This window comes from Scyliorhinus canicula, chromosome 9 (assembly GCF_902713615.1).
Source record: "Scyliorhinus canicula chromosome 9, sScyCan1.1, whole genome shotgun sequence".
Classification (NCBI taxonomy): domain Eukaryota; kingdom Metazoa; phylum Chordata; class Chondrichthyes; order Carcharhiniformes; family Scyliorhinidae; genus Scyliorhinus; species Scyliorhinus canicula.
This window is the reverse complement of record NC_052154.1, coordinates 165,086,942-165,107,910: the sequence shown is the minus strand read 5'-3', so window position 1 is coordinate 165,107,910 and position 20,969 is coordinate 165,086,942. Positions and strand designations below refer to the sequence as shown.

The 20,969-nt window shown below is 44.7% G+C and overlaps 1 protein-coding gene across 2 annotated transcripts in view; it reads right to left on the bottom strand.

The window, feature by feature from the left end:
- The window catches only part of tub (TUB bipartite transcription factor), a 479,022-nt gene extending 462,428 nt beyond the window's left edge, over window positions 1-16,594 (bottom strand). For both annotated transcript variants that reach the window (XM_038808107.1, XM_038808111.1), the window contains exon 1: window positions 16,352-16,594. In XM_038808107.1, coding sequence (XP_038664035.1) covers window positions 16,352-16,407 — 56 coding nt within the window. In that variant the 5' untranslated portion in view covers window positions 16,408-16,594. The remainder of the gene's footprint in view (window positions 1-16,351) is intronic.
- Window positions 16,595-20,969: the final 4,375 nt, after the last annotated feature.

Genomic DNA, 20,969 nt, shown 5'->3' with positions numbered 1-20,969 from the left:
TACAGAAGCAATCCACAGCAGATTGTTTTCTAGTGTTAAGAGAGTGAGCAGGTAGAAATATCACCGAATTCAGTTAGGGGCCAATTTGCATAGGCTTCCTTTAAACGAGAAGCAGGAGTGAATTTTCACACGTGCACTGGAAGATCTCCAAAAACATTGAAAAGTGTTGCATATGCTGAATTTGTCACTTCACTAACAGGAACTCTGATCATCTCACCCAATTTGGCAAAGCATGCTCATGGATTGCATGCCTGCATTCATGCTTGAGGAAGCCTATGTTGCAAGCCAAAACAATAAGCCCATCAAACTGTTATAATAGGCTCCTTGTCCGAAATATTAGCCCAAATCTTCCAATCAGTTTCTGAGCCATTGCCAAGAATCACGCAGATGATATTTCCCTTTTTATGGCACGAACTGCGTAAAAAAGTTTAAATTTCAGTGTGAATGGGTAATGAATGGACAGCATGGTAGCATAGGGGTTAGCACTGTTGCTTCACAGGTCCAGGGACCCGGGTTCGATTTATGGCTTGGGTCACTGTCTGTGCGGATTTTCCCAGTGTCCGGGTGGGTTTCCTCCGGCTGCTCCGGTTTCCTCCCACAAGTCCCGAAAGACATGTGGGAGGTATTCTCCGCCGGCTCCAAAAATCGCGGAGGCCGTCGTGAACTCGGCCGAGGTTCACGATGGCCTCAGGGCCCGCTCCCCGCATCTAATTCACCCCCACCCGGGGGGCTAGGAGCGGGCCCCCGTCGTTCCCGGCCGCGACCTCAGCCGCCGGAAATTACGCCCGAACGGTGCTTCGCGGATGACATCAGCGCGCAAACAGCACGAACCCGCGCATGCGCGGTGGTGTCTTTCTCCACCGCCGCCCGGCAAGACGTGGCGGCTTGATCTTGCCGGGCGGCGGAGGGGAAAGAGTGCGTCTGTTTTGGACGCAGGCCCGACGATCGGTGGGCACCGATTGCGGGCCTGTCCCCTCCCGAGCACAGTCGCGGTGCTCCCGTCCCAATCGGGCCCCTGGATGCCCCAAATGGGCATCCGGCACCCGTTTCACGAATGCAGCGACTAGGTGTGGTTGCTGCCGTGGTGAAACGGACGTGAAGGGCTGGCCGCTCGGCCCATCGGGCTCGGGGAATCGCCATTCGGCATGAAAAACGGCGAGCACCGATTTTTCCGAGAGGGGGGGGGGAGAATCGCGGGGGCTCCAGGGGGGGGGGACGTATAAAATGTCAGGAGGCCCTTCCACGATTCTCCCACGCCACATGGGGAGCGGAGAATTCCGTCCATGCTGTTAGGTAATTTGGACATTCTGAATTCTCCTCTGTGTACTCGAACAGGCGCCGGAAAGTGGCGACTAGGGGCTTTTCACAGTAACCTCATTACGGTATTACACTCATTACACTCACCAGCCATCCATAAACAGAAAGAGTTTTAATTTGCTTCATCCTTTGAAAGCAGTCGCATAAGTCCCAACCCCTCGGTTTTGTTGCGTTTGAATTTCTATTAATAACCCCACGCGAACTCTGATAGGATGGACTCAAAGGTGAATTTATTTGCAGGCACACACAAATGCGTGAGGGTAGCAACATTGCCTCCAATAAGGACAGAGCAAAGATTTACAGTGCGGACCACAGAGAAAACAAATGTTTCACATGGGTTCCAGCGTCCAGAATCAAATTCCAATGAGATATTCCTTCACGGAGGTTGGTGGGATGAAAACCAATTCTGCTTAATTCACGTTTCCAATGTGTTGACTTTGCATGATGAGATAAGCATGCGGAGTTCAATCAGTCTTGTGGGCGATGGTACAAGAGAATCAGTATAGATGGGCATCAGGCATCCAGTCTGGGAATAGCCCCTTTTCGTGTGATTATAGCATTTTCTCACGATGGTAAAATGGCCGCCTGAATCTAAGTATAGTAAGGCAATATAACTTGTTCCACCAGGTAGGGGTGCACATCACATGACTCCCACCACTCCACATCATCTTTGACAAGGGGTGTGTAACCCTCATCGAGTACCCAAGGTAGTTAAAGTTATCAACCATTAAGGCATAAAGGAAAGGTTGCATGGCCGTTTGTCCTTGCAGACAAGTAGGCTCCAGTTGGTCAACCGTGCTGCCCAAATGCATCCATAGTTGATCAACCAACCCCCACCTTTAATGGATTGTTACATTTGAAGCACACAGCTAGTTCCCCAGGTGTCATATTACAATTATGGACACGTGCTTTTTAAAACAAAACAATGTTTATTCCATGAACTCAAATTAACCTTTTGTATAGTTCTCTTTCAAAATAACAAGGTGCACTTTTACATCAACATTGCCAGACAGCACTTTTTGTTTGAGGTTCGCAGACAGACACAGCTTCAGCCATCTTCAGCTATTTTAAAAGGTCTTTGTCCAATAGCCATTAAGATATTTATACATATTTTATTTTTAAAAATATACAGCGAGGTCTTAGCCCCCTTACACCAAGCCAACTTCACACTGATCAATCATAATATTTAAAATTAAAGTTAGGTTACCCAGCAGTTAATCCTTTAAGAAAAAAAAGCACACATTCCTTAACCTTGCCACACAACATATATTCTTGGCATCTCAAATCGCCATGTTTTTGTGGTTCAGTGCAGTCTTCAAAATTTCCAACAAAATTTTCCGATGTTAATTTTTAATTTTTATTTATTCATGCGATCACTGGCAAAGCGGCATTCCTTACTAATCCAGAGCCTGACAAGGTGGTGGTCAGCCATTTTCCTGGAACCAGCTGGCCAATGGCATCATCAAGCCATGCCACTCCCTTCAAAATTACTCCCCGTTGGACTTGGACATGTAACCTTCTTCAGCCAAATAAAATAGCATGAGCACACAAGACAAATGCCCCTCCTAATTTAAAACACATCCCAAATCCATTCTCTCCCAGAGAAGAAGGAAGAGGGGGGGGGGGGGGGAATGTTAAAAACCAATCCCCTTATCCTGCAAGTACAAATGCCATGATTCATCTAGATGTGCAAAATTCAGATCAACTAATGGATCATCCATGGTATTGTTAACCGCAAGTTGGGGAATTCACTGCATCTGTTACACACCATTAGCAGAGCGAGTGACTAAGTTCAAATTGCATTTTTGTTCTCTCCCTCCGTAGATGCCAGAAACGCTGAGTAATTTGATAATTTCTGTTTTTATTGCACAATTCATTGCAGGGTAGCAATTCTGAAAGAGCCAAATAAATTGTTCCAGGCCAGTTTCTGTGTCAGTAGATTGTGTTGACTTTGTTGCTAAATTAGAAATAGTATGTTTAAATCAAATCAACTTCAAGAAATTTGTAAATCATTTGTTTGCAGCTTGTGTGTTACAAAGGTGAACATAGGTGTACAGAATACATTACTAAATGAGTAAATCTCCAGTGGTTATCACATATTAAACCGTATTAGCCGAGATTGCAAATGGTTGTCTTCAGGTGTTGTCCCTCTCTCCTTTAAGTCTGCCATTATCACCCCTTTCATTAATAAACAACCCGTGTCCCCACTATCCTTGCAAACAACCGCCCCATCACCAACCTTCCTTTCCTCTCCAAGAGTCCTTGAAAAAGTGCCGTCACCTCCCAAATCAATTCCATCTTCCCTGGAACTTCCATGTTTGAATCCTTCCGAATCGAGTTTCTGATGCTACCAAAGCTCTGAGCAAAGGTCACAAATTATATCCTATGTGACCATGGCAAAGGGACACTATTTCTCCTCGTCCAGTCTGCAGCCTTTGGCATGATTGGCCACAATCACGAATGCTCCTCCACTGGGTGGGACTGCACTCACCTGGTTCCATCAATCAAGTCGCAACCAGAGGATTACTTGCAATGCCTCCTCTTCCTGTTCCCATATTGCTACCATTAATGTCTCCCAAGGATCCATCCTCACCCCCTAACTACCCCCCCCCCATTTCTCATCAACATATTGCTCCTTGGTATCATCCATAAAGGAACAATGTTAAAATTCACCAATGACACCCAGCTCTACCTCGACTCAGCCAAGTTATCAGACTGTGTATCTGACATCCAAAACTGAATAAGCAGAAATTTCTTCCAATTAAATTTGTGAAGACTGAAGCCATTTTTTGTTCCTCCCCCCCCCCCCCCCCCCCCCCTCTCCAAACTCTATTCCCCAGCTGCCAACTCCCTCCCTGTCCCAATCAACAGTCTGAATTAAGAAATTAAGCCAGTCTGTCACAACCTTGGTGTCACATCTGATCGGGAGAATTTCCGTCCTCATGTGCCTGCTATGGCTACCTATTTCAACCTCCAGATCATCGCTGGACTTTGCCCCGTCTCAGCTTGCCTGCTCGCTGAACCCTCATCCATGTCTTGTTACATCCAATGCACTCCTAGCTGGTCCCCATATTCTAACATCGGATGTCATCCAAAGCTCAACTTCCTCCATCTTAATTTGCAGAAAATACACGTAGATCATGTTTTGAATGATACATTTTGAACAGATCTAGCAACTCAAGGCTGGGCAACCATGAGGTGCTGTGGCCATAAACAGCAGCAGAATTGTACCCAACCACAATCTAACCTCATGGCTTGGCATATCCTCCACTCTGCTACCAAGCCAGTAGATCAACCCTGGTTCGATGAAGAGTGCATGAGGGCTGCCAGGACCAACACCAGGCAAATCTAAAAATGAGCTGGTTGTTATGGGAGAGGTGTTTTCAGAACCCCAAAATGTTTCATGGAGTTCAACCAACCCCCACCTTTAATGATTGTTGCATTTGAAGCACACAGCTAGTTCCCCAGGTGTCGTATTACAATTATGGACACGTGCTTTTTAAAACAAAACAATGTTTATTCCATGAACTCAATTTAACCTTTTAAATAAACATTGGATCTCTCAATACCCCTTACTTCAAAGATAACCCTGAAAATAATATAACACTACCCAATCCTGCAAGCTGTTCCTTTACACATCCAAAAGACTTAACAAATCCTTCAAACAGAAGCACATTAGATTTATATTCAACACTGAGACCATCTTACAATTCCAATTTCACCAAAGGATTAAGAGATAGTCCTTCATGGCAGAGATGCCCCCCCCCCCCCCCCCCACCCGTGACACCACTTCAGTAATATGATCAGCACTCGTTTCTTAAAGGTACATTTCTTAAACATCCATTTCTTAAAAGGTACATTTCTTAAACATCCAATTCTTAAAGGCACTCTCACATGACACTGGTGAAGCAACAACACAGGACTACTTGCATGCCAAACAGCATAAGTAGCAAGTAATAGACAGAGCTAAGGAATTCCACAACCAATGGATTAGATCTAAGCTCGACAGTCCTGTCACATCCAGCCATCAATGGAGGTGAAAAGTTAAACAACTCACTGGAGATGGAGGCTCCACAAATATTCCCAACCTCAATGATGGAGAGCCCAACAGATCAGTGCGAAATAGCAGGCTGAAGCTTTGGCAATAATCTTCAGCCAGAAGGGTCAATCCATTTTAGCCTCCTCCAAAAATCCCCACCATCACAGGTGTGAGTCTTCAGCTGATTCAATTCGCTCCCCGTGATATCAAGAAACAGCTGAAGGCACTGGATACTGCAAAGACTATGGGCCTCAACAATATTCCAGCAATCGCACTGATGACTTTTGCTTCAGAGCTTGCCATGCCCCTAGCCAAGTAGTTCCACAGCAGCACTGGTACCAACCCGGCAATGTGGGAAAATTGCCCAGATATGCCCTGTACACAAAAAGCAGGACAAATCCAACCTGACCAATTACTGTCCTCTCAGGCTACGCTCAATCATCAGTGAAGTAATAGAAGGGATAATCAATGTGCTAACAAATGGCATTTGCTGAGCAACAACCTACACTCAGTTTGTGTTGCACCAGGGCCACACAGCTCCTGACCTCACTCCAGCCTTACATCAACAAAACAGCTGAACCCTGACCACAAGAGTGACTGCCCATGATATCAAAGCCACATTTGACCAATTGTGACGTCAAGGAGCCCGAGCAAAATTGAAGTCAATGGGAATCAAGGAGAAAACTCTTCACTGGTTGGAGTCATACCTCGCACAAAAGGAAGATAGTTCTGGTTGTTGGAGGTCAATCATCTCAACTACAGGGTATCACTGCAGGAATTCCTCAGTGTAGTGTCCCAAGCCCAACCAACTTCAGGTGATCAGTCACTTAGAGAGTTCAATCACGTGATGCACTGATGGCATCATCGGCAATTTGGGCAGGCGAACAGTCAGGCTATGCCAGTAGGCTGTGTGACAACACCTTTCCAATAAAGCTCTGGTTTGTTTTGTATCTTCATGGTCTGCAAGCTTAACCTGCAATATGCAGGTGACCTGGGAAAATCAGGTTAGTAGTGGATCTCAAGAAAAGGAATTTGTGGAATGTTTAAGAGATTTTTTTTGGAGCAGCTTGTGGTAGAGCCCATTAGGGAACAGGCAATTCTGGGTTTGGTGATGTGTAATGAGGCAGACTTGATTATGGATCTTAAGATGAAGGAACCCTTGGGGAGCAGTGACCACAATATGATAGAATTTACCCTGCAGTTTGAAAGGGAGAAGCTGCAATCAGATGTAACGGTATTACAATTAAATAAGGGTAACTACAAAGACATGAGGGAGGAGCTGGCCAGAGTTGATTGGAAAAGGAGCCAAGCAGGGAAGACAGTGGAACAGCAATGCAGGAGTTTTTGGGGGTTATCCAGAAGACACAGCAGAAATTCATCTCAAGGAGGAGGAAACCTGCTAAAGGGAGGACGAGGCATCCATGGTTGACGAGGGAAGTCAAGGACAACATAAGCAAAAGAATAAGCATACAAAGTAGCGAGGATTAGTGGCAGAGGATTGGGAATCCATTAAAAGTGAGCAGAGGACAACTAAAAAAGCAATAAGGGGAGAGAAGATGAAATATGAGTGCAAGCTAGCTAGTAATATAAAAGATGATAAAAGAGTTTTTTTCAAACATGAAAAGGCAAGAGAGAGGGTAAGAGAGAGGCAAAAGTAAACATTGGACCACTGGAAAACGTGGCTGGAGAAGTAATAATAGGAAACAAGGAAAAGGCAGATGAACTGAATAGTTACTTTGCATCAGTCTTCATGGTAGAAGATACCAGTGGGATGCCAGAGCTCCAGGAGAATCAGGGGGAAGAGGTGAGTTCAATGTCCATCAAGAAGGAAAAGGTTCTGGAGAAACAAAGATCTGAAGGTGGATAAGTCACCTGGACCGGATGGATTACACCCCAGGGTTCTAAATGGTGAGATAGGTGAGGAGATTGTGGAGGCATTGGTGGTGATCTTTCAGGAATCACTGGAGGCAGGAAGATTCCCAGAGGACTGGAAAGTGGCTAATGTAACACCACTGTTTAAGAAGGGAGGGAGGCAGAAGATGGGAAATCATAGGCCGGTTAGCTGGACTTTGGTCATTGATAAGATTTTAGAGTCCGTTATTAAAGATGAGACCACAAAGTACTTGGAAGTGGATGGTAAAATAGGACTAAGTTAGCACGGCTTTGTCAAAGGGAGGTCATGTCTGACATATCTGTTAAGAGTTCTTTGAGGAGGTAACAAGGAAGTTAGACAAAGGAGAACCAGTGGGCATGATTTATTTAGATTTCCAGAAGGCCTTTGACTCGGTGCCGCATAGGAGACTGTTAAATAAGTTAAGAGCCCATGGTGTTAACAGTAAGATCCTGGCATGGATAGAGGATTGGCTGACTGGCAGAAGACAGAGAATGAGGAAAAAGGGGTCTTTTTCAGGATGGCAGCCGGTGACTAGTGGTGTACCTCAGGGGTCGGTGTTGGGGCCACAACGTCTCAATATATAAATTAGTGATCTGGAAGAAGCAACTGATAGCACTGTTGTTAAGTTTGCAGAAGATACAAAGATCTGCAGAGGGACAGGTAGTATTGAGGAAGTGGGGGGCTTCAGAAGGATTTGGACATGTTAGGAGGGTGGGCAATGAAGTGGCAGATGAAATACAATGTGGAAAAGTGTGAGGTTATGCACTTTAGAAGGAGGAATTTAGACTTGGACTATTTTCTAAATGGGGAAATGCTCAGGAAATCAGAAGCACAAAGGGACTTGGGGGTCCTTGTTCACAATTCTTTTGAGGTTAACGTGCAGATTCAGTCGGCAGTTAGGAAGGCAAATGCAATGTTAGCATTCATGTCGAGAGGGCTAGAATACAAGAGTGGGGATGTACTTCTGAGGATGTAACAGGCTCTGGTCAACCCTATTTGGAGTTGTGAGCAGTTTTGGGCTTCATATCTAAGGAAGGATGTGCTGGCCTTGGAAAGAGTCCAGAGGAGGTCCACAAGAATGATCCCTGGAATGTAAAGCTTGTCGTATGAGGAATGGTTGAGGACTCTGGGTCTGTACTCGCTGGAGTTTAGAAGGATGAGGGGGGATCTTATTGAAACTTACAGGCTATTGCGAGGCCTGGAGAGAGTGGACGTGGAGAGGATGTTTCCACTTGTAGGAAAAACTTGAACCAGAGGACACCCATCTCAGACTAAAGGGACGATCCTTTAAAACCGAGATGAGGAGTAATTTCTTCAGCCAGAGGGTGGTGAGTCTGTGGAACTCTTTGCCACAGAAGGCTGTGGAGGCCAAATCACTGAGTGTCTTTAAGACAGTGATAGATAGAACAAAGAAAATTACAGCACAGGAACAGGCCCTTCGGCCCTCCCAGCCTGCGCCGATCCAGATCCTTTATCTAAACCTGTCTCCTATTTTCCAAGGTCTACTTCTCTCTGTTCCCACCCATTCATATACCTGTCTTGATGCGTCTTAAATGATGCTATTGTGCCCACCTCTACCACCTCCGCTGGTAAAGCGTTCCAGGCACCCACCACCCTCTGCGTAAAAAACCTTCCACGCACATCTCCCCTAAACTTTCCCCCTCTCACTTTGAAATCGTGACCCCTTGTAACTGGCAGCCCCACTCTTGAAAATGAAAATCGCTTATTGTCACGAGTAGGCTTCAAATGAAGTTACTGTGAAAAGCCCCTAGTCGCCACATTCCGGCGCCTGTTCGGGGAGGCTGTTACGGGAATCGAACCATGCTGCTAGCCTGCTTGGTCTGCTTTAAAGCCAGCGATTTAGCCCAGTGCGCTAAACAGCCCACTGTTTATGAGAGGTATGGACAGGGTGGATAGCAACAAGCTTTTCTTGGGAAAAGCTTGTTGCTATCCACCCTGTCCATACCTCTCATAATTTTGTAGACCTCAATCAGGTCCCCCCTCAACCTCCGTCTTTCCAACGAAAACAATCCTAATCTACTCAACCTTTCTTCATAGCTAGCACCCTCCATACCAGGCAACATCCTGGTGAACCTCCTCGGCACCCTCTCCAAAGCATCCACATCCTTCTGGTAATGTGGCGACCAGAACTGCACGCAGTATTCCAAATGTGGCCTAACCAAAGTCCTATACAACTGTAACATGACCTGCCAACTCTTGTACTCAATACCCCGTCCGATGAAGGCAAGCATGCTGTATGCCTTCTTGACCACTCTATCAACCTGTGTTGCCACCTTCAGGGTACAATGGACCTGAACTCCCAGATCTCTCTGTCCATTTTCCCCAAGACCCTTCCATTGACATATAGTCCACTCTTGAATTTGATCTTCCAAAATGCATCACCTCGCATTTGCCTGGATTGAACTCCATCTGCCATTTCTCTGCCCAACTCTCCAATTTATCTATATTTTGTTGTATTCTCTGACAGTCCTCCTCGCTATCTGCAACGCCACCAATCATAGTATCATCTGCAAACTTGCTAATCAGACCACCTATACCTTCCTCCAGGTCATTTATGTAGATCACAAACAGCAGCGGTCCGAGCACGGATCCCTGTGGAACACCACTAGTCACACTTCTCCATTTTGAGACACTCCCTTCCACCACTACTCTCTGTCTCCTGTTGCCCAGCCAGTTCCTTATCCATCTAGCTAGTACACCCTGAACCCCATACGACTTCACTTTTTCCATCAACCTGCCATGGGAAACCTTATCAAACGCCTTACTAAAGTCCATGTATACGACCTCTACAGCCCTTCTCTCCTCAATTAACTGTGTCACTTCCTCAAAGAATTCTATTAGGTTTGTAAGACATGACCTTCCCTGCACAAAACCATGCTGCCTATCACTGATAAGTCTATTTTCTTCCAGATGTGAATAGATCCTATCCCTCAGTATCTTCTCCAACAATTTGCCTACCACTGATGTCAAGCTCACAGGTCTATAATTCCCTGGATTATCCCTGCTACCCTTCTTAAACAAAGGGACAACATTAGCAATTCTCCAGTCCTCCGGGACCTCACCCGTGCTCAAGGATGCTGCAAAAATATCTGTTAAGGCCCCAGTTATTTCATCCCTCGCTTCCCTCAGTAACCTGGGATAGATCCCATCCGGTCCTGGGGACTTGTCCATCTTAATGTCTTTTAGAGTACCCAAAACTTCCCCCTTCCGTATGATAACTTGACCTAGAGTATTTAAACATCCATTCCTAACCTCGACATCCGTCTTGTCCCTCTCCTTTGTGAATACCGATGCAAAGTACTCATTAAGAATCTCGCCCATTTCCTCTGAGTCCACGCATAAATTCCCTCTTTTGTCTTTGAGTGGGCCAATCCTTTCTCTAGTTACCCTCTTGCTCCTTACATACAAATAAAAGGCTTTGGGATTTTCCTTAACCCTATTAGCCAAAGATATTTCATGACCCCTTTTAGCCCTCTTTATTGCGCGTTTGAGATTCGTCCTACTTTCCCGATATTCCTCCAAAGCTTCATCAGTTTTGAGTTGCCTCGATCCTATGTATGCTTCCCTTTTTCATCTGAGCTAGTCTCACAATTTCACCCGTCATCCATGGTTCCCTAATCTTGCCATTTCTATATTTCATTTTCACAGGAACATGTCTGTCCTGCACTCCATTCAACCTTTCCTTTAAACGACTCCCACATTTCAAATGTGGATTTACCCTTAAACAGCCGCTCCCAATCCACATTCCCTAGCTCCTGCCGAATTTTGTTATACTCTGCCTTTCCCCAATTTAGTACTCTTCCTTTCGGACCACTCTTGTCCTTGTCCCTGAGTATTCTAAAACTTGCTGAATTGTGATCGCTATTCCCAAAGTAATCACCGACTGAAACATCAACCACCTGGCCGGGATCATTCCCCATTACCAAGTCCAGTATGGCCCCTTCCCGAGTTGGACTATTTACATACTGCTCTAAAAAACTCTCCTGGATGCTCCTTACAAACTCTGCTCCATCTACGCCTCCAACACTACACGAATCCCATTCAATGGTGGGGAAGTTAAAATCTCCCATCACAACCACCCTATTGCTCCTACATTTTTCTATAATCTGTCTGCATATTTGTACCTCTACTACATGCTCGCTTTTGGGAGGTCTGTAGTAAAGTCTCAACAATGTTACTGCACCCTTCCTATTTCTCAGCTCCACCCATATTGCCTCAGTGCTCGAATCCTCCATCGTGCCCTCCTTAATCACAGCTGTGATATCATCTCTGACGAGTAATGCAACTCCTCCACCCCTTCTACCTCCCTCTCTATCCCTCCTGAAGCATCTATACCCTGGGTTATTCAGTTGCCAGTCCTGCCCTTCCTTCAACCAAGTCTCAGTAATACCAATAACATCATATTCCCAGGTACTGATCCAAGCCCTAAGTTCATCTGCCTTACCTGCTACACTTCTCGCATTAAAACAAATGCACCTCAGACCACCAGTCCCTTTGCGTTCATCATCTCTTCCCTGTCTTCCCTTCCCCTTAGTCACTTTGAGTTTATTGTCTCGTACCTTACTGGCTTTAGTTGCTGCTTCTTTACTGACCTCTAACTTCCTAATCTGGTTCCCATCCCCCTGCCACATTAGTTTAAAACCTCCCCAACAGTGTTAGCAAAAGCACCCCCTAGGACATTGGTTCCAGTCCTGCTCAAGTGTAGACCATACGGTTTGTAATGGTCCCACCGCCCCCAGACCCGGTTCCAATGTCCAAAAGTCTGTACCCCTCCCTCCTGCACCATCTCTCAAGCCATGTATTCATTCTGACTATTCCTGAATTTCTACTCTGACTGTCCCGTGGCACTGGTAGCAATCCTGAGATTACTACCTGTGAGGTCCTACTTTTTAAACTTATCTCCTAACTCCCTAAATTCTGATTGTAGGACCTCATCCCTTTTTTTACCTATGTGATAGGTTCTTGATGAATAAGGGGATCAGGGGTTACGGGGAGAAGGCAGGAGAATGGGGATGAGAAAAATATCAGCCATGATTGAATGGCGGAGCAGACTCGATGGACCGAGTGACCTAAATCTGCCCCTCTGTCTTATGGTCTTAAAAAATGCTACATTGCCATTGATCAGAAACTGAACTAGACTAGCCATATAAATACTGTGGCTACAAGGAGCAGGAATCCAACAGCGAGTAGGTCATTTCGTGACTCCCCATGCCTGCCCACAATTTGCAAGGCACAAGTCAGGAGTGAGATGGCATACTCCCCTCTTGCCTGGATGAGTGCAGTTCCAACAACACTTAAGAAGCTTGACAGCATCCAGGACAAAGCAGCCCACTTGATTGGCAACCCATCCACAAACAAACAGACATTCACTCTTCCCACCAACGACACACAGTAGCAGCACTGTGTACCATGCACTGCAGGAACTCACCAAGGTTCCTTCGGCAGCACCTTCCAAACTCACAACCACTGTCATCTGGAAGGACAAGGGCAACAATCACTTGGAATACCATCACTTGCAAGTTCCCCTCCAAGCCACCTACCCTCCTGACTTGGAAATACATGACCATTTCTTTACTGTGACTGGGCCAAAATACTGGAACGCCCTCCCTTACCTATTACCTCAAACACAGGACCTGTCAAAGAAAGGACCAGGCTATGGAATGGCTGCAGAAAACTGCACACAATTTAAAATTAAAGTCCGCTCACATTTAATTTTATATTGATGAGGAAAAACAAAGGGTGCGATCGAACAGCCACACTGAGATTGCAGCGCAGCTTGACCGATAGTAGCCGGGAGACCCTGATCCTGGGTTTACCTAGCTCACAATGCCTCGCGAGAGCGACGTTGCAATATAAATAATGGACGAGTTGGAAAATCTGCATTTTAAAGCGAGACAGCTAGTCTCACTTTAAGGTGCAGATTCCAAAGGCGTTGGGATATATTTCCTTCCCCTCGGAGCCCTGGGGCGAGTGCCATTCAGTAATGGTCTCTGCAAACGGGGACAAGAGGGGACGGCACTCGTTTTGGGGGGGGGGGGGGGGAGGATTGGGGCCACCCGGTTTCTGCATCTACTTTTGTTGCGCTGAAGGCACATTAATCTTCCAGAGATTGGGGCCACCCGGGTGCATGCCCCTTGGGCAGGGTGGCACCCTGTAACTGCTGGTGCCACCTGGACACCATTACACTGCCACATGGACACCTTGGCATTTTTTGCAAGGTGGCGATCGGGCCGGGGGGGTGCCAGGGCCCTTCCCCTAGTGCATTGGGGCTTGGCGGAGGCTGTGTGCGGCCTCGGCCAAGCATTCCCCGCTGCGGCCCCCCCCCCCATCTAACCAGGGTGCCGTTTTTATCGCGTTTTGATTCTCGACGCTGAGTCCTGGGGAACACGCAGCTAAACACACTCATTGTGGGACTTTGTTTCCATTTAGTTAAGTCCTACCTAAAGATTTTCACACTTGAGACCACGATAAACATCTTCAGATCACGTATCAGTAATGTGAACGTGGCACCACCCAAACCACATAAACACCTGAAGGTAAATTACAGACTTTAAATAAAAAGGAGGTGATGTGTTGGGCAGGCTGGGCCTATGTGGACTGCGTTTGATGTAGTGTAGCGAGAGACAGACTTCCAACACTTGATGAGATGCAACATGATTTTATTTAACATTTAACTATTTTACGTGTACAACTGTGGGTTGACACTATGCTGACTTGACTGGAGACCTGAGACTAGTCTGACCAAACATACTGACTACCACATGGTGTTTGCACTGGCTATGCTCACGAGCTCTGACTGTCTCAGAGGCTGGATCCCAAGAGAGCGGGAAAACTGGTGCCCTCTGGCTTTATAGTGTTCGTGTCCTGCCTGGTGATTGGCTGCTCTGTTCTGTGTGCTGACTGGTCATCCTGTGTGTCAATCACTGCCTGTCTGTGCACCATTATATACCTGGATGTATATTATGACAGGAGGGAACCTGTAACTAGCATTTATTGGGCTGGATTCTCCAGTCCCTCAACCGCTGGTGACGGGATTCTATACTCCCATCGCTTGTCAAAGGGATTGCCCATTGAAGCCATCCCACACCTCTGGTAAATCCGCGGGCAAGAGCGCGCTGCTGCAGGGAAAAGCGAATTGCAACGGCCTGAGAATTCCTCCCATTATATTTTTATCTGATCGCACTGGTGAAACAGAGCAGACGATGAGGATTTTGTTGGCTGGCCATCCCCCCACTATATGAACATCCACTGTTATGTATCGTTTTCTTTAAAAGAGATTTTCTCTTCTTCAGATTTTTTCCACACAAATGCCACGAGCTCCGGTCAGAAGTGTCAAATCCCTGTCCTTTAAATTACAAACCATTTATATTCTCTAATCCCAGAAACCCCATCCAAAACAGCTTTGGGAAACACGAACACTGGCCTTGATGAGCATTCATGCTATCTTCCTCCAGATCCCAACACTAGGACTGCAGATAGGTAATGGTTCATTTTCTTAATTTACATTAAAAATAATTTACTTTTTAAAATGTGTATGGCAAAACTTTGATGAATTAGGTCTGTAGAATACCCAATTGGCAAAGATAGTTAATTGCAGGATAGCTCCTACCCAAGAATGCCAGGGGTACTGATGTTAGCTTACATTCCTTTCAGGTATTTCACACGGTGGTCCCTCATTCCCCAGGGTGTTGCTTAAATCTAAATTCAACACAAGTCAATCACTGAGAAGCAATTTTAAAGTGCGCCGATTTTGCTACAAAATTCTGCCCGCACTACAATTGCTGTTTGATTAAAGAACCTTTTACTAGCAACTCCATCCCAGGAGAGATGTGATTGCAAGCTGAGCTTCCCGTGTGAGTACAGATTATCGCATCATTTCATTCTATACACAAATTAGCAAAACCAACAATCAGAAACTGTCCACATAACGGTGCAATCACAACACAATTACTAGGTGGGTCACAGAACTTGGAATTTATTTTTTTTAAATACAACACATAATCCTAAACGGTTGATAATATGTACTGATACAAGAACATATATTGCCTGGTCTTGAATTCTGCATTTGTTATTCGCAGTTACCATTGCAGCAGTCCAGACAGAGCTGGAGCCCCGACATCATTCTCTGTTTTAATTATTAAAATGATAAAATGAGCAAATTGTATCATGATCCATCATTTCCATGGCACTAAATTTCCCATGCCCCTGATGTTATCTTTTCCAGGCAAGAAAAGTGAAAGTTGAAGCAAGTGTTTGTGATTTCTAGTCAAACATCTATTGAAAATGCCCTACAGCCCATGCTCAAGAAGGCTGATGCATCACAAGATGAGACGGTTACTAGATTAACAAATGAAGCGGTTGCGACTCTAACTCCTGAAAGTGGACCAGTCCTTGTCTCCAGGGGACTGGTACTAAATGATTGAAATGGCCAAGCTCTTGAATGGGCACAGTAATGGGCAGAAAAACTGTAGGCCTCACCTTTCCGGGGAAAAAAATGGTGATTTAGAGAGGGGAAACCTGCACAGTCGAGAAAGATATCAAAGAGGAACTTTAACCTACTTGTGTGTGTGTGTGGGGGGGGGGGGGGGGGGGGGAACGGTGCAACCCCCAGATTTATGGAAGTTTCTATACATTTTGTAACATTGAAGGCACTTTTCATTTAATGATCAGCTTTTATTCGGCCTGTGTTTACCTATAACAATTTGCATCTACTTTTGTTGCGCTGAAGGGCACATTAAATTAACAAAAAGGTAAAATGCCAAATTTTTTCAAACATATGACTGTCGTATAGGTGCTGGATATCAATTATTGATGACTTACAATTAAAATTCAAGCAAAGTCGACTTAAACTCACAGCAATTCCTGAGCATCACAGAAAAGAACAGTACCATGAGCCAACAGATAGATGTTTCATTCCTAAAAAAAACATCTACTTGAATTCACAAAATCTTGCTCTCCTTCTGAAGTGGAGGAACCCCAGCTTGCTATCACCAGTATTGCTATGCTGAACACACAGTCATGGTAGATTCATTGGGCTTGGGTATAATAAAACCACCTCAACACCAGAAAATATAGAGTACCTGTCATAACTCCATCTGCTGTAGGACATAGTCCTGTTGCTGCTCACTCCGTCCATTCTCCTCAGTTACAATGCAAGAAAATCTTGCAGCAGGGGAGAAACCTGACGGCAGCCAGAGATTCTTTGAGAGGCACAGCCTACGCTGAAATTTGCTGGGTCTTTCTCTTCACTGCGATACCTGCCCTCAGAGTGATGGAACGTGGAGCTGGTCCAGTCAAGATTACACCTCTGCAGTGAGCAATAGAGAGCAGATGCACAAAAACTGCTCCAGTTTGAGCCTACAAGATAAGGACTGCGCCATGTATTTGACAGGGGGAGTCTGAGGCATAAAATTATTATTTTGTGAAGCAATTGAATAATTTGATATTTAATCCTCCTCGGCAAGGAAGCTCCTCGTTTCATTGAACTGAAAATGCAGCTGCCATAAATTGCCTATCCTGCTGAGCAGCCCACTATAGATGCAACTGGGTCCAGCACCCTCTGCCAATTTACTGTTTGTCTTCCTTATTTATTCCTGTTTCCACAGATACAGCACTATCCCTTTGACATCACTCCCCCTCCTGTCCAATCACATGGCCTACAGCTCTTTCAAACCCTCATCCTTTCAGGGGCACTAATTAAATCCAGTGTGTGTGAAAGAACACTCATCAGAAAAATCCAAGGCTATACACAGTGTCTCTTCACAAATTACTCAATACTCAAAGCAGTGCTGTGCACCTGAAGCAAATGTTAAAATTTGTAAAGAAAAAATATAGGAAATTACATGCAGGTGTGTGTACCTTCTATTCCTCTGGGAACTGTTTGCGGCAGCCTTCGTTATAGGGGGCAATATAATGTTACCCCTTAATCCTCACAAAAAAAATAGGGTCAGGGAGAATGTCTTGTTAATTGAAGCTGCATTAGCTTAATTGCACAGCCAGCGTTTCTGTGTATTTAAACCTGCTACAGCATCTGGCCAATTAATTCAAAGAAATGAACATTTGAAGGATGGCAATTGGGCTGTTGCAAAAATCTCGGTGGATAATTAAAAACACTCGGGTCTACATTTCTTATATCATTCAAAACAATATCTATGGCTTTAAAATGTTTTTCTACTCTTTTCTTGGGGGTGTCCTGAATCTTGCACACACGCTTGTCACATACTTATTGCTGCTGCAATAGGTTCCGGTCAGGTAGTTCCATGACAAGCTGTTGCTACAGATGTATTCATGCAAATATTAAGCATATTTGACGGGAGTCCCTGACTCCCCAATGTTATAACCTAGTCAAAAATTATACAGAGAATAATGGATACCTGGTAAGTAACTGTGTAACAGTAATCTAATAAAAAAGGTTTGGCTGACTCAATAAATAGGGGCTGGTTTAGCTCACCAGGCTAAATCGCTGGCTTTTAAAGCAGACCAAGCAGGCCAGCAGCACGGTTCGATTCCCGTACCAGCCTCCCCGGACAGGCGCCGGAATGTGGCGACTAGGGGCTTTTCACAGTAACTTCATTGAAGCCTACTCGTGACAATAAGCGATTTTCATTTCATTTCAATAATACGAATCAAGTTTTTTTAACTGTTCTAACCATCACCACAAGATTGCAGCACAGACTTGAAACTACTCCAGGGTATTTGTGTTTTTAATATTACAATCCATTAACTTCATGGACTGTCTTTTGCTGGTATAGGTCAGATTTTGGGCTTAAAGGGGCTGTTGAATATTGACTAACTCATACCTTTCACATCACTGATATGTGATTACGTGTGGTGTGTTTGTTGGTCATTCCTGGTGATAAATGCACATGATTGTTAATTGTGAACAAAAGAGATAACAGCGGGTTGAAGGAGCAGAACTTAAATCCTTCACTGTGGAGTATGCAAGTGGCATTAAAAATAATTAAACCACAACATTGAATTGAAAACAAAATCAGAGACATCAGTGAAATAGACATTATGAAAATTAAATAATTAAATATAGATAAGGAACTTGTGCTAGCATTGATACAACATACACTGGAAACTTCAATGTTGATGGAGCATAAGGAGGGCAATAATGGATTTCCTGCCGATTACAGCCACACCCGAATTTCCTTTTCATTGTAATCCACTGAATGGATAATCAGGCAGGAATTAAAATGGGCAGATATTTGATATCACCCAGCATACACCCAGAGTTGAACATTTCACCAAATGAATCAGCAAAGCACTGAAGATAAAACTCAAGAGTCTGGTTATTAAATTACACGCAGGCCTGGTACTAATTTGGAATTGGCTTCTTGTGGTCTCAAGTCTTGGCTCCCCCCCCCCCCCCCCCCCCCCCCCCCCACCCCCCCCCCCCCCCCCACCCACCCCCCAACAACCCAATCAAAACGAACAATGTGAATGAGATAACAAATTTTGTAGGCAATTCTTCCAGCTCAATATGACACCACCACAGTATTTATAAACCTTCATATCAGATTTTATTGTACCAAAGCAATGTGGCTTCATCGAAGATTCATTTAAAGGCTCCTCTATTTGATGGCATAAAAACCAGTGGTACTCACATTTAAACATCATTGTTTTCAGCTTGGCCATTTCTTTGTCACCATCTCTCCTCCAGAACCCTCAGCCTCAAAAGTTTGAAAATCTCCTATTTAGAGGAGAACATGTTAAAAACTCTCTTTGGCTTACAGTCAAGTCCCCTTCTACCCATGGGCTCTGGTCAGAGGGTCGTTCTGGACTACAACTCACTACCAGCACTTTGAAGTACCCAGTGTCTGGATGCCCCAAGACCAGGGCCCGGGGAGAGGGGTGCAGACTGTGCCAAACACCAGGATCTAGGGGTCGGGAGTGTTGAGCCGTGTTTTAAACAAAGTTTCTCATCATCCAGTTTGAGCAGAAATCCGTGGACAGAATTTTATAAATCCAATCTTTTTAAAACCGGTCTGTCAGTGTCAATTTTATCAAGTTGCTGCACTGCTGCTTCGCACCTTCGGGCTTCAATTTTTTTAAAAATCCCATCAGAAAATTGAAGTTTACCGTGAGCGGAATTTGTGGGGTGTGATCACCAGGACAGTGGTGAATCAGGAACTTGTTTTACACTGCGCAAGATTTTCAAGAGCCTTTTTCATTGACTTCAGTCTTGTCTTTTTGTCCACTCACGTATTCTCCCCTCTAGACTTTAATTAGCAACAAAATAAACAGAAGTCCAGCCATGATCCCACCCTCCATTTGCAGGATAATTCTGAATGACAAAGGCCATCTAGCTCCGTTTGTCTCAGCCATCCCAGGATGATATACAAACATGCAGGGATAGCGAAGAAAGGACAAAACACCTCACAAGTCCAAAATTCTGTACCACTAATTAAATACTGTTGAGTTGTCGTCACTGGTACAACATGGACAATGTTATCAAATGGCAGAGCAGGGACAAGGGGCCTGAATGGCCTACATGTGTTTCTAATATGTATGTTTGAGTGTCATTCAATATGATGGGTCTCAACCCCCTTTTTCCCAATATTTGCAGCTGAGAATGGAGATTTTCTGGGGAAGACGGCAGGAAAACGGTCTACAAACATGGTGTAAGTTTCCATATGTACATGCTTGTGACACCCAACTCTACCATGCTGCCTTAGTTCCACAATGTTATCAGACTATACAATATCAATTCATTTATAGGCCAGAAATTTGTTTCGTTGAACACCAAATAAACCAAAAGCCACCTTCTTTGGTTTCTGCCGAAAGATCTGTACACCTGTTTCAACTATAGTCCCCTTCTCCGCTGATGACTCAGTTTGAGTCAGGTGTATACACCAAGTGTTCTGTTCAGTCTGGAGCTAAATGTCAACGCTAAACTCCTATCCATCACCACAGGTCAGCGTGTTTTTACCCCTGTAACGTGACGTACTTTCATTCCCTCTTGCAGCCACCCACTTATTCATGATTTTGTTCCATTCGAGTTACCTTTTCCTAAATAAAATATTGTTTGAAAGGAAAGCAAGAGCAAAAAAATGAACAGAGAAAATAAGTGAATTGTATAATTATCCAAATTGAGAGAGCGCTCAAGGTATAAATGCAAACGATGGGTCAAGCTCCATATCAGAGGTAAAAAATGCTTTGAAACTGAGGGGCACAGGAAAAGCTCCAGAGATGATGGAACAATAGAGCAGCCAAAAGCCCTGGGAGAAACAGAATTAGAAGCGACGACAGAAATTTGGAATCAAACACATATCAAAGAATACATCCCAAGTAATTTGAGCCATTCATTATTCATTAAGTTTCATAAGAAACCCTAAGCAATAGAGAGCGATCATTTTAGAACTATAAGCTTAATGAGCCTTCTCATTAAAGTGGTTGTGAAAACAATAATATAAATAAGTAATAACATATTGCTGCAACAAACTGTGGATTGAGTCCTGGATTAGGAATAAGCGAATATTTAACCCAAGAGTAAAGTTGTCATAGTCCCAGATGACCAGAGGCTGCTTTACCCCTTGAGGGGGTGGGGGTGGGGTGAAGAGAGCTGATGGTGGTGATTTAACCTGAGGATCACCACACCTCAGGCGAGAGGCACGGTTGAGAAGGCGGAGCCTTCATGAATAGCCTCAGCCGGTTCGGGAATTGAACCTGCACTGTTGACCTTGCTCTGCACCA